This window comes from Zosterops lateralis (genome assembly GCF_965231275.1).
Source record: "Zosterops lateralis genome assembly, chromosome: 5".
NCBI classification, from domain to species: Eukaryota; Metazoa; Chordata; class Aves; order Passeriformes; family Zosteropidae; genus Zosterops; species Zosterops lateralis.
The window spans coordinates 44,325,412-44,339,937 of NC_139766.1; the positions used below are offsets into that span (position 1 = coordinate 44,325,412).

General features: G+C 37.9%; 1 protein-coding gene across 5 annotated transcripts in view; it reads left to right on the forward strand.

Moving 5' to 3' along the window:
- FBXW7 (F-box and WD repeat domain containing 7) overlaps positions 1–14,526 on the forward strand; it is a 176,497-nt gene that overhangs the window by 144,427 nt on the left and 17,544 nt on the right. For all 5 annotated transcript variants that reach the window (XM_083862053.1, XM_083862051.1, XM_083862052.1 and 2 more), the window contains 3 exons: positions 1,135–1,217; positions 4,296–4,437; positions 11,637–11,771. In XM_083862053.1, coding sequence (XP_083718179.1) covers positions 1,135–1,217; positions 4,296–4,437; positions 11,637–11,771 — 360 coding nt within the window. The remainder of the gene's footprint in view (positions 1–1,134; positions 1,218–4,295; positions 4,438–11,636; positions 11,772–14,526) is intronic.

Here is a 14,526-nt window from a genome sequence, read left to right on the forward strand (position 1 = left end):
GTTTTAGGTAGATAGACTGGTACAATAAATGGTTAAATAACTGTGTTATAATACAGCATTTTAAAATACCAAATCAGTTGTGTAAGAAAGATGCCAACTTTTAAACTGTGTCTTAAACATGAAATTTTGAAAAAAAGGAAGCAAATGGTTATACTAAAGTCTCAAATGTAATACAAGTAGTTTATGTATATTGCAGCTCACAGTTGTAAACAGCAGTAAACATTCTTCAGCTGGATAAACTGTTGTGGTGTATCACGTCTCAAAAAAACAAAAGGAAAACCAGCAAAAATTCAGAAGTTGCATTTGGCACACATATATCTCATTTAGTCCAAAAGTCTGTGGTTAAAGATTACCCAAATATGTAGAAAGTAATCTCTATTTGTCTGCCTGGATAAATATGGCTTTCATTGGTTTCCATCTCTTTGGTAATTTCTGCAGTCTGGCTTCCCCTTTTAGCAGCTGCCCTGCTCATTATTTGGTTTTGATCATATCTAATTGCGGGTGACATTCGAGACTGGGGTGTAGCGTTTTTCATCCTTACCCTTCTTGGAAAAATACTGCTTAATCTCCCAGTCAGTTTTACTGCAGTTTTGTAAATTTCTTCAATGTACAGCTTTAAAATAAAAGTATAGACAAAAGAAAAGATACATTAATTTTTTTTAAGGCCCCTGAAATAAATATAGTTTATAATGCAGACAGGTTACCTGAAATTTAACCATTTCAATAAGAGACTAAGCAATGAACCTTAACACAAAGAATCTAGGGCTTTGGTTTAGTTCCTTCCCTCCTCTCCTGCGAGGACAGAGAGGGAACAGTTTAGTGAATAAACCATCACAAAATAAATTAACGCAGTTCTGCACTTTTTCACAATTTGGGAATTAAAACAATATAATTCCAATAGATTTTGGACCCTAAAAGAGCAATAATATATACATGTACCCTATAAAACATGTATCAAGTATTGTTGAATTTAGAAAATAAAATGCTGCTTTAAGTAACTTTATGAGTGTCAACTTTTTCAAATTGTGTATAAAAGTAGAAAGTAAAAATGTGTTAATTTTACAGAAGTACACATAAGTAAGGTTGGTTGTATAACTAAATCCGTGTTGTTACTCTTTTTCCCTCACCTTGCAGATGAAGAGAAAGTTGGACCATGGCTCCGAGGTCCGTTCTTTCTCTCTGGGAAAGAAACCCTGCAAAGTCTCAGAATACACAAGGTAATTAAATGCAATGACAGATCACTGGATCCTGATTCCTGCGTATATCCTGTCTTTCCCATTGCCGAGCCTGATTAATTAAGTTCCTCTTAATGTAAAACACTGTAAAGCAAAGAAGAGGTGGTATCAGCATTTGTATATTGCTTTGCTAATTTAAATTACGTGAACTGAAGATGAGTTTTAATGAAGTAGCCAGACTTGCATTTCTCCAGTTGAGGTTTGTGTTTCATTCTAAATATAGCATGCCCATTTACTTAAGAGACTTTTTGAGGGCTGGAGCATTCTTGGGAATAAAGTCAATCAGATTTAAAAAGGGACATAACGATAAACCCTAAGACTATTAAAATTGTGATCAAATGTATCACTTTGCTATGGTAACAGGAATGAGATAATGGAAATTCATGTAGGCAGAGCAGACCATCTGATCTTAACAGGAACACATGTGTGCTTGCTATCCACTGTGTGAAGGTACTACGGGTTCTGGTCCTCTTCCTTGCTACTCCTGTGTGGAAACACAAATACCTGCTGCCCTTCCCCTCAGGTGCATCTGGGGAAAAGCACTCCTAGCCATGAGCAGCAGTAGCAGAGCAGGGCTGTGGATGCACACCTTACAACTGCATTCTTACTATGTAGTTGCCATAACTACATTGTAACTACATCCATTGTGCTTCGATGTCACACTGCTTCCCATCCTGTTTGAATTTACACTATTTTACATTTTTTCCCCACTATAAGCATTGTCCCTTCCATAAGTGTTGCATTTGCCTCCCAAGGCTCTCTGGAAATCCACTTCTTTTGAACACGCTACAGTAGTATTCAGTCATGGATGGCTCTTTCAAAGTAGTTTATATTTTATTTCTCTTCCTTTAAGAAAGAGGTTTATCGGGTGATGAGTGAAAAGTTAGGCAGCAGGTCCTGGGCTTGCTTTTCAGATGTGTAAATGCTGCAGCAGAGTAAAGGAGGTGATGTGTTGTTGCTGTGGGGCACTTGTTGCAGCTTCAACATCCACCCAAGCCTGCAGGTGAGATCTTCTGATTTCTGAGTCAGTCTAATGGAAGGACTCTCTTGTTGGCCACCATTTCTTCAGGTGACCTACTGAGTTCTCTGCACTCCCAGAAGAGTAAACGGTTCAGCAACAAAGAAAATAGTCTTTTTTCTCGAGTGTGTCTGTCAGATGCAGAGGAACTGCTGGACTTTTCGAGCTTCCTCAGAGACCTGACTTGTTGTTTCAGGGGAATGAAAACATAGAGGAAAAATGAAGCACGAACAAGTATCTTGTGGTTTAATCTCAGGTCAAAGGAAAAGCAGCTTTTAGATCCTGTTTTGAATAACTGTTTTTGACTGAGAGCTAGTTTACAGCAGAAGAAAGTGTAACTGTTCTACTGGGGCAAGTTCAAGGCTACATACTGCTCAGAACCAATAAAAGCTAATTTCAAGTGCCTTATTTTGAACCTTGAATGATAGGCCTTGTGCTGGATCTCTATGCAGGTGATTAGAATGACTAAGCTGTAAAATCACATTTTGATTTAAAAAATACTTTTAACTGATATTACTTGGATTTTGAGTAGTTATTGGCATAAAAGAATAACATTTGATCCTTCTCTCTTAAACTCTTTGATTTGGTTTTATCAAAATAATATGTAGGCAAATGATGCAGTTCTTGTGCCTGCTTGTTTCCATTTTCCCTAGGATCAGGCACTCTAAAATTGACCAGCTGATGAACTTTGTTTGCATATAACAGGTAAAGTCAGTAAACAAATGCCATTAAGAGGATCCTTCATCTCTGAAACAGTGTTTTCATACCAGCTTCTGTTTCTGTTATTACTCAGCAAAATGAACAGTTAAAAATAGGCCTGCTCAAACCAATCTTTACTTTTCTTGACCAGTTTGGGTAAATGTTAGGACATGCTATGATTGTCCTTCAGAATAAGGAAGAGTAGAGTGAAATATTTGTAGAGCATAATGAGGTAAATATTAAAATGAACTTGCCTTGCATCATTTAAAGCTATTCCTGTAGCCACTGAAAAATCAGTAAACCCTTTAAGCTCATGCCTACTAAAAATCTGGGTTTATCCTACAAAAACGCCGAGGGTCTTTTGGAGTCTCACACTATATTTAAAATGTTCATGCTTGTGCAAATACTGCTGGGGTTCCATATTTCCTGCTGGGGAATACAGCTTTGATATTCTGTGAGCGAAGTACTTTACATTATGTAAAAAAAACAAAACCAAAAAAACCTCTCAAACCCAAAACCAAAAAAAACCCAACCAACCAAACCAAACAAAAAAACCCCAAACCAGACAACACAGTCAGCTGTATTTCTTTAGACTCCCACAATAGTAGCTTAATCCCAGCTCTTTTAAAAGCTCCATTCCATATGAATGAGCTGGTTTTTAACATGTCAGAGTGAAAAAATCAAACTGTGATTCAGAGAGCACCTTTGGCTCCTTTTCCCCTTTCACTTCACACCCCTCTCTTAATTCCTGTGCCATTCCATCAACACACAAACTTTAAAAGACCGTATAGAGTATTTCAAAGCCCAATTCCAGACCACTAAGCCACTAGAAGTGCTTGATATTACTAGCTCTTTGTCAACAAAATATATTAAAATCTAAAAATAAATACTTTTTCCCCCTTCTCTTTGGAGATAAAGCAGCACTAGCGCATTTCACATACAGGTGGAACTCTGAGATCTGGCTTCCTACATCCCCAGGCAGAAGGCACCAGTGTAGCCCAGAAGGAAAGAAAATACTTTGCGAAGGAAAGGAATGTGTAAACCTGTATCTTTACACACAACTTTGCTGGCCAGTCAAGAGAGTGATAATTTTTCAGCCTTGAAATGTGAAAATTCCTCCCCTAGTTGGAGGGCAAGCACTGCAGTGGTACAAGCAGGCAGAATTATTCACATGGGGGACTGACCTCTTGAGTGACCAGCAGAACAATTCTTCAGGTTAATGCTTTTGCACAAAGCTAAAGAGTTTAAGTAATAATTGCAAATTATGTACTAGATTTTTTAGTTCTCTTGTGAATTTTCCTTGGTGTTTCACGTGTGGCTGTCGCTTTCCATTTGTATGGCAGTACCACGGGGCTGGTGCCATGTTCGGCCACACCGACGACGTTTGGGGACCTGCGGGCAGCCAATGGCCAGGGACAGCAGCGGCGCCGCATCACATCTGTGCAGCCACCCTCAGGCCTCCAGGAATGGCTGAAGATGTTTCAGGTAACCATGCCTGCAGAAGTCAGCATCTCAAGCAGCTCTCCCTTCATGGTCTATGAAGGAAGTGCTTCAGTAGCGTTTTTCCTCCGTATACATCTCAGAATGTCTCTGCCATTGATTGTGTTCTCTTGCAATGACAAATGGGCATCAGCTTTAAGGAATAATTGTTCCCTGTTTCAGCAAAAAATAACAGCTTTAACTGGTTTCTTAATAATATAATCCTTCCTGGTTAATGCTTTCACATTTTCTGCAAAGTCTGTCCAATGTGTAAGAGCTACCTACATGGCCCCAAGCCATTTTCACTTGAGATTAGTAAGCTTTGGTGCATGGTTTGCTTCAGTGCAGTTATAGCACTAGATTCGTCACAAGTCTGGTTCCTTCTAAGAATAGAAAGAAAAAGTTTATAAAAAATAGATTAAAAGGAAACTCAGTGTGTATTTTTACTGATCTCTGTGTACTGAACATGTCAGCCAGCACATGTGTACACAGCTGAAGGGAATGAGGGAAGGAAGAGGTTTTTCCTATCTTTAAAATGCCTTCAGCATCGCCTAAAAATTACTTATCTGGACAACAGAAAAGAGGTGGAGGACAATGCTTCCTGCACAGGGCCACTTGCACAGGTTAAAAATGAAATCTACCTGTTCACCAGTCAGGGAGCACCTGATCCAATTTTGTGTATGTTAATACAAGCAAAGTTCAGGGCAGGTTTCTACCTCCAAAACCTGTACCATGGAGATCTTAACATTTTACTCTGTATTTTTAAGAAGCAGGGATGAGTCTTAGTCATTGATTTGAAAAATGGAAATATTATGTCTTCCTATCTTGATTAATAAACCATTCCTTCTAAAAGCATTTTCAAAAGGAGCAACTAACAAATACAGGCATTGTTTCAATTACTGTAACAGGCAAAGATAAAAGAACAATATTGTAGATACAGGTATCTATCATGCAATTTTGCAGGCAGAAGTGTGCTTTTGGCTTGATTCATGCTGCCACATAATACCATTGATCTCAATCACTGTCAGTTCCGAATATTAAAATAATAATGTAGAACCTCTTTCCTCTTTATTTTTACACATTTATGATCTGCTTAAACCAGTGGAAGCTTGAAATTAAGATTCTTGTACACATCATTCAATTTCTTTAAAATATTCACATTTAATTATTGTGGTGTATCTTTTTTGAGACTTCATAGAAAATTGTCTTTTTAACACCTAAGAATCAGATTTGATAGTAATATATATATATATGGTAACATAATATTATATTGTACTTTAACATTTTGTAATGTTAAAGCTCTTGTACTAACAAAACTATTTTGTTACTGACGATATGTAGCATATTTTACCTGAGATTGATAGTGATACTTGGGTATTTTTGAAAAAGACTAGGAAAGGCTGAAGTGTTTGAGAGAGTGGTGCAGACACCCATGACAGTAAGAGCAAGGCTATTGGCTGTTTGTTTAGGATAAGTAGTCTATAAATTTTGCCTATGTAGACAAATGTGTACAGTGTGTAATGTAGAAAACATGTTTTAATACATATATGTTTAGATACTTTCAACTTGTCCAAATACTTAGTTGCAGTACTAAATGCCTAAGTGTTGATCTATACTATTGAGAGAGAGTGGGGCCTCTCTCTCCTAACTGGAGATCATTGAGCAGCACTTATTGATCACGTCTGTCACTGGTAGTTTTTATTGTATTCACAAAAGGGAGTCCCTTACTTTTGAATGAAAAGCTTTCAGAGTCACGTAGCTCTATCTCAGTGTTACATCTGCTTGCCTCCTCTTTTTCTATGTAGTTATTTTTTACATGAGTTTCATGAAAGGGGCACGTCTTAAAGAGCCAAGTAATAAAAGCACATTCATAGGGGATGGAGCTCTGCCCAAAGGGCAGGATTAAATGGCACATGCAGCATCATTCTTGCAATACAATGTTTTGCCTGTAGAGAAACAGGAATGAGAGAACTTGCTTTGTGTACTGTGTACTCGCTAGTCCAGATTAATAGCTCTCTTACTTTATATGAAAATATATTTCCAATTAATTTTAAAGCTAGATTTCTAGAGACATGTTAAGGGGACATATGTACTGTTTCAGGTAAAACTGTTCTTTGGCATAGAAGCTGGCAATGGCCAGTGATACTTATCTATTTTGAGGACACTCATTGGCTTCCAGTCCTTCTCTTGTGTTATCTTTTCAGATAAAATCAAGACCACTCTGCAAATATTAAGAAAACTTAAGATGGTCTCTAAGGTTTTTTTAAATTTACTTTTTATATGTACTTCTTGTTATGTTTTATAGTTGATGTAAGCCTTTTATTTTGAAAGTAACAAAATACTGCAGAAGGGAGAAACAGTTGTATAGTTGCACTTTCCCTTTAAAAATTAAGTTGTATATGGATTTCAATGAAGTCTGGAAAGAAGAATAGAAAGGCATTTTATTAGATTCAAACCAGTTAATTTCTTAAAGGTCTATATATTTTTTCTGGCTTGCAGTGGCTCTTGACCTCAGGTCTTTTTAAAGTCCATTTTAAGACTTTTTAAAACCCAGTGTCCAAGTGTATCTTTACAAAATTTCTTCCTTTACAAGAAGTTTTAAGTCACCAAATTGCTTGCCATAAGGAAAAAAAAAGCTGGATGCTAAGTTCAGAATTGGTATTTGCTTTAAAAATTACTAAGCTCTCCATTCTTCCTACTAAACATACTTAGGTTGTTGGGGTTTTGTATTTAAGTAATTTATTTTAAAATGGCATTTTGATGGAAAATTGATTTTGAAAAGTTGTTCCATACACACTAATAGAAACTATCACTTTGAATAACTAGTGAATGCTATGATTTTACCTACAACTGGAAGCTTTTTTTTTTTATTTACAGCAGTTTAGGTAGTGTCCAAAATGCTTTTGCCTTATCTGGCTGGCAAGAGTACCATTTATTTTTTTTTTATTTTTTTTATTTTTTTTTTACATAAATAGTCACCTAAATTCAAATTGCTTACCATTCTCCATTCCAAAGATACTCAGGAATGAATACATGTACAGCTGAGTAGTCCACCTCTTATGTGAAGCAGGCAGTAAAGATTGTACCATAACCAGCATTGCAGCATTTTCTGCTCTGTGTCTTGTGGTGGGGCTGGGTCAAGGGTTGGAGTTTCTGTGCAATCCCTACACGCAGCTCTGGAGGGATCTGCATTACAGTCTCATGCCCCTCTTGGCTGTATCACCATTATGGGTTTGTTTCAGAATCAGAGGAGTCCTGCAGACTTACAGCAGATCTTCTGCCTATCCCTGCATCTTTCCCTTTGGTTTGGCTCTCATGGCAGTTCTGTTACATACAAATTTCAACTGGTTTCAGGAGAAACTCTAGGCTATCCAACCTATAGCAGGGATGTAGGGTTTGAGCCAGTCACAGCTCCTCTAGACAAAGTCCATCACAGGTTCTGCAAGTGTTTGTCCCAGGGGACCAGACTGGGGACTGGGACTCTGATATGGGTTAATGAGGGGACTTCAGCTCCAGCTGCTCCTGAATCCCTCCTGATGTGACAAACTACTTGCTGTACAGCTCTACAGCTGTAGATGGTGTTTCTTTCAGTGCTTATGTGCTATTTTTATCCAGACTGAGATACCCTGGAGGTGAGGGATGGCAGGGTTTTTGATAACTGATCCAAGAGCTGGACAGAAGCAGGCTCAATAAGAGACCTTCTGCAGGTCTCAGTAATGACAGACCTCCATTAACAGAATTTAGTAATAGAGAACAGCTCCCTGAAGTTAAACTCTTTAAAACAGATTGTCCTTAATATATCTATTAGAGCAAAAGGATATAATTGCTACATGCTGTAATTGTATAAATTGAAGGTAGCAGATGAAAGCTGAGCAATAGAAGTGTGCAGGTCATGGAAGAGGAGAGGTGCAGAAACAGATGATGGTAAAAAAAAACAGGTGGCAGGTCAGACAGAAGGTATGAGGTGGAAGTTATGGAAGCAGCAAAGATGTGGTTTAAATTGATTGTAAGAAAGGTAAGACATTTACCCAGAGTAGTGAAGGGGGAAAAGAAGAGATAGTTTTCAGGTGGGTAGTGCTGTCATTGCAGCAGCTACTTTACTGGATGAGGAAACGGTATGAACAGCCAAAAGGCTTTGGCTGACAAATCGACACTTTCCTGAGGAAATGAGGAAAGAGGGGGTAGTTTCTTTAGGATTCTGAAGTCATTCAAACAGGGCCCTTTCATCAGTGGGCCTTGCTGTCTTCCCAAGGGCTATGTGAATGAATCCTGGACTTGCCTTTTTTGAGGAAACCCCTGCCCACAATAAAAGCTTTAGTTTAATTTTCATTAAAATCAAACTTCAGTTTTGAAGACAAGGAAAGCTAAGGAGGACAATTTAGCAGAAGTATTTTAAAGATCTGGTACATTCTTTACAAGGATCTTGAATCTGAAAGGGAATTGCCTGGACACCTGGAAATCCAAGGTGTCTGGTCAAGAGGCCACCTGTCTCAAAAGTCTCTGGTCATCTACAAGGTTTGAAACTTTGCAAACTGTTTGGCACGCTGTTACTTTTTCTCTTCTGCAAAATTTGTTCACTATTGTTTCTCATCAAAGCCACAAAGTCACTCTGTATCCTTTCTGCCTAATGAGCTACATGCAGTTTTCTTGCAAATGGATCAAGCTACAGGGCCCAGAAACAGAATTTACTAGTCTTGTCTTCATTAATGCAAACAGTTGTGTTCATCTGGCAAGGCTTCCTCCCAATTTTCCATGCCAGACATTTCCCTCAGAGACCCCTTACCAACTGTAGCTGGAGGTTTGTTTGCTTAAGTGAAAGTCTGAGGGGACAATGTCCTAGGGACAACATTTTGTAGCAGTTGATTGCTTCCGTAGGAGGCTGCCTGTACCCATCCCCTAATGATGACAGACAGATAAAAGAGGGTTCTGCTTTTAGTCAATAGCAACTCTTTCCCTTTCTTGAATCTTTTCCCTTTTCAGTCCTGATCTGTATTAAGTTTTCAAAACCAACTAGATCTAAGAGAGTTACAGATTAAGATAGCATACGGTGACATTATTAATCAATAACATGTTGGTAACTGCTAGGAACATTTGCCACAGCAGCAAACAATGCTCTTCAGGTAGAGTTGTTCGAATTTAGTAAATGTTGCTGCTTACAAATTAAGAGTAGACTGACCTTGAAAATTTATATTATAAGGAAGTAGCACAAGTATTACTTTCCCTCTTTTTAATTCTCCTAAATTCAAACACAGCTGACAGATGAGATTAAAGACTGCAAACGTTTGTACACCAGCTAAGCTGTGGGTTAATGAAACAAACAGCAGTTGGAAAGTTGGTGAGATAAACAGTTCTTCAGTGCATGATTTATGGAGAACTGCTCTGTGATGCAAATGTTTCTATTGAAAGAAATTTATAATAAAAGCTGTTTACAACAGCACTGCTGCAACTTTGGCTGACACAGTCTTGGGGTTTTTTAATATTCTGAGGTATTGGGTATGAGACATGAAAACCCTCATCTCCTGTGGTGACACTGCATATACATGGGAATGTTTTCTTGCTAGCTTAAACCATTTTACCAATTGCCCACAGTGTGTTGAAAGGCTCAGGGCAGGAACTTCCTCCTCCATTAGGGTAGGTTGTCCAGCACCTGGCACACATTTGCTGCAGGGCAAGGGCATGGCATTGGGGTGAGGCAGCTGCTGTGCAGGGCTGCTCCCACAGCAGTCCCAGAGAGTGCTGGCTCCATAAATGGGGCAGCTCCGAGCCACCTCCACTGCCCTGAGGGTCACCTGAGGGTCCCCTGGGCCACTGTTCGGGTGAATGATACTTCTCGTGACATTTCAAGTATTTTGATGTTTTAATTAGGGGAGAAATGATGCAACACAGTGATCTTTCTACATTGAGTAAAGCTGGGTATTTATCTGCTTTGCATTCACTTTCAGAAATTCCACCTTCTTCTTCACATGCCTCATTGTTCTGCAGAAACTGCACAGTACACAAACATTGTAGTATTGTGGAGACCAGAGTGAATTGTCAGAGTCAAATACAGGGAACTGAAATTTAGAGCATGGGTAGTAAAGATCCTGAGATACCTTACAATTTAGATTTCTGTATTAATCTGCTATGTATCTTGCCATCTCGCCCTTTTTTTTTTTAAGTTTCAGTTAGCCTCTTATGGTAACTGTAATATCATTTGTATGTGCTAATTTACTTGTAAATGTCACTCTAGAAGACATTCGAGAATAGGAATGTGAATCTGCCCTCAAAAACTGTGATGTCTCATTTTCTCTCTAAGGTTTTATTTGTGCTCTAATTCTGTTGCTAAATCAGCTAGCAGTAGCTGTTGTTTTTTCCTATAATTTTTTTTTCTTTAAATTGTTTTCACATAATGAATCAAAGCTCTTTGATGAACACAGATGAGTTTAAGACAGGACTTTTAGCTCCTCAGTATATTGAGTTACTAAGTTTTTTTTTTCCTACAAATGATGCTCCTAATCTGCTATGCTCCCAATTGAGTGCCTTATTAAAATCTTGAAATTTTATAGCACCCATTAGTAAAAGTGTGGACTAAGAAATTTACCAATCAAAATTCCCTGTTTATTCAAGTGTAAATTGATACTTACAAAATATGCATTGGTTTATAGCCAGGATTCTGAAATTACAACATTGTCACTTAGGGACACACTGTAGTAATAAGCAGACAGTAAGCTAATATACTTTTCAAGAGAGTTTTTTACTTTCCTTTCCTCTTATTTCAAGATTCTGTTCTACCAGATGAAACATGAAGGTTAAAAGCTATCATCTCACTTGAATGCACAATAAAGAAAGGGAGTTCATTCTATTGCAACCCCTCTGTTGTCTGTAGCATGTGTGTAGATTTCATCAACTTCAAAAGAAGCTTAATTAATTCAATTATTATTACTAAATATTATTATCTATTTAATTGCCAATCTGTATGTGTGCGTATAACAAATCCTTTCTTAGCTTATGAATTAGTGTAGTAATTTTGAATATTTTGTGTTGATTAACTCCTCATTTTTGTGTCATTAGCATGAGCATTTATCTCCTGGCTTTTTATATGCTTGTATATAGTTAGATGAGGAAACTTAATTTGCCTTATTGGCACAGCAGTGGCACTTACTGATAAAAACCAAGCCAGTTTGATAAACTATGCTCACTGTTTCTTTCTTCTTCTTCCCTTGCAGAGCTGGAGCGGACCTGAGAAGTTACTTGCTTTAGATGAACTCATTGATAGTTGTGAACCAACACAAGTAAAACACATGATGCAGGTGATAGAGCCCCAGTTTCAAAGAGACTTCATTTCCTTGCTCCCCAAAGAGGTGAGAATTGCGGGATAATGTTGGATTATGAAGTGCATTGGCTGCCATCTTTAGAAAACTTCTGTGCTAATTTTGCCAATATAGTGATATAAACTAATGTTAGACGTTCAGCTTGGAACACTGCCATAACATGGCTACTGTAATTTCAAGTTGATGTCTCTCTATCTCTTGATAGCATTTATATACTTGGAAATAAAGATGACCCCTTTAAACAAAATCCCAATAGCTCTAAAAATATCTCTGTATCTTAATTGGACCAATTGTGGGTTTTTCGGGGAATTAATCTGTTTGGGCACACACACACACACACACAAATCTCCTCTGGATGTAAGACCTCTCTGCAAATTATTCTGTGAGAATAAGCATTATTTCTGATGCCATAAGTGGTGAGTATTTTGTTAATGTTATTTTTGAATTTATTTTAGACTAACGGAACCCTAAAATCTCTACCAAATAAACAAAAAAGCAGAAACCTAATAAACCCAGAAAAGCACTTCTTACTAAGGATCAAGTCAAACTGTAATTAAGCAGATGCCTTACAGTAAATCCATCACTGAAAATCAGATCATGTTGTATCCAGTTAAAGAGAAACTAAGATTTAGATTTCAGTGTGTGTAACTAAATGTTGTCCACACAAGAGTAATTTGTGGTGTCATCACAACTAGAACATGAGGGTGGATATGCAAGGTTATAAACCCAGTTTGCTACAGTTACTGAATGTAATTAAAATATATTTTAGTTCACTTATAAATAGTACTTTTCACCTTGATTGATTTTAGGGGGTTAAGACTCAGTTATGTTAAAGTTAGTTAAGACTAACATTTTGCAAAGCAAGATTTTAAATTTATTCTGGTGTTTGTATTTGGTTGCTATGTTTGACATGGTTTTATTACCTGAAGACTGTTTCATGTCTCTGTTCTTTGATACTCCTTTCTGACATATATCCTATTTTTGAATACTTGCATCTGCAAAACCTTTCTTTCTTTTACTACACTTCATATCTTCACAAGTCTGAATGTGTCATAGCCTTCCCTTGCTGGCTGGCATTTGTAAGGGTTGGAATCGATTTATGCAGCAAGTATTAACTTAGTACACAGGACATGAGATTAGTATTTAGAGAAGTCATTCCTGCAGCAGCCTTCTCAGGGAGTGGGAAGGACACTGGGGGAGGAGAAGAGTTTAGCAACACCTCTGCATGGTTGTCATATTTCTAGAGAAGCTGCCCAAAGCATCAGAGGAATGCAACAAGACTTCATATATTTTGAAGGCAGAAGATACTTTGCCACTTCTCCATCTATTCAGTCTGGAAATTTAACAGATAATTGGAAGAAGTAACTCAGATAGCAGTTCTCTTCGCATGATTTTGTGGCAGTACTCATGGAAGTACAACCAGTGATCCAGTTACACTGTAACTAAAGATCATGTTATAATTTCAGTTTTTGCAATTTCTTCACAGAAAAGATACAGTACTTAGCAGTAAAACTTCCTTACTTAGGTTTCTTCATTCCCCTGTAGTGAAACTAAGTAGTTTCACTACTAGTTATTAAAACTAGTAGTGTTTAATTTGTTTATTTCTAGTGAGTTTCCTGCCTCTTGAAACCAGATTATTGTAATATTTCTGTAGCTTCATGACAGGCTGACTTCACCAGTGAAGTTGGCTTGAATAATTTTTGCTTCCTAACCCCGAGTCACTGTCACCAAAATTAACTGAGTTAAAAAAAGCCACTGAGCTGACTCCACCATCTCCTCTGCTGTTCCCTCACCCAGATCTCCTCAGCAGGGCTGTCCCCAGCTGCTGAGTGCTGGCTGCAGCGGGGGGTGACGCTCTGAGCGACTTGTTGGGGTCAGTAATTCCATGCAGAGGCTTCCCTAGCAAGGCTGGCATCCTGTGCAAACACGCTCCCTTGGGTTGTCGCTCTGCATTAACATCCCCACTTATCTCTGGTGCTCTCGGATGCAATGCACTGATTTTATTACCAAACCAGAACAGGAAGATGATGTGGACAGGAGGGCTTTGCTTCAAAACCATTGTCTGCAATGCAAAGTCAGTAACTTAAAAGCCAAATAAGCATGGAAGTGTTTGTTTTCCTCCAGAGAAAACAGCAGTCAAACAGTTAATATTAAATACTCTTGTTTTCTTGCTGAGACTTTAGAAAGAATTATTCAAATTGCTTATTTATGAAAATCAGGTTGAGAAACCAATAGATAAAGTGTTTTGCTGAAATCAGCCTTAGAAATCTTGTTTGTTCTATGTATGTGTAAGTGAAGAAAAAGGCAAGGGACTGCTTACTATTGGGTATTATTAACACTTCAGCAGAGAGTAGTCCTAAATCCAGGTCAGTCAAAGGTCAGGTCCTTGCTACCTGAAATTTTCTTATAACTAGATCCATGAGCTGAGACAAAGGGATGTCATCTTTTATCCACTGCTAATCCAAAAGTCAGCTGCGGACTGTGTTGACCATTGATGATTATTTAGATAAATGTAGTCTAAAATAAATGTTACCCGTATTTAACCTGGTTTAGAATCAGTTGGCTCATAGGTTTAATAACACCAGCTTAGTAAATGTCTGTGTCTGTATAGATAGGATAAGTAATATTTAAACCAACTGCTGTCAACTGAGGAACATTCAGTAAAAAATGGAAAGGGTCAGTGTCACATTTGAGTTTTGACACATGCAGGTCTGTGTGATGTGTGTTAGGAAAAAAAAAGTTCTTCAATAATTTCACATGCCAGGAATGAAGGCAGAAAGTCTAA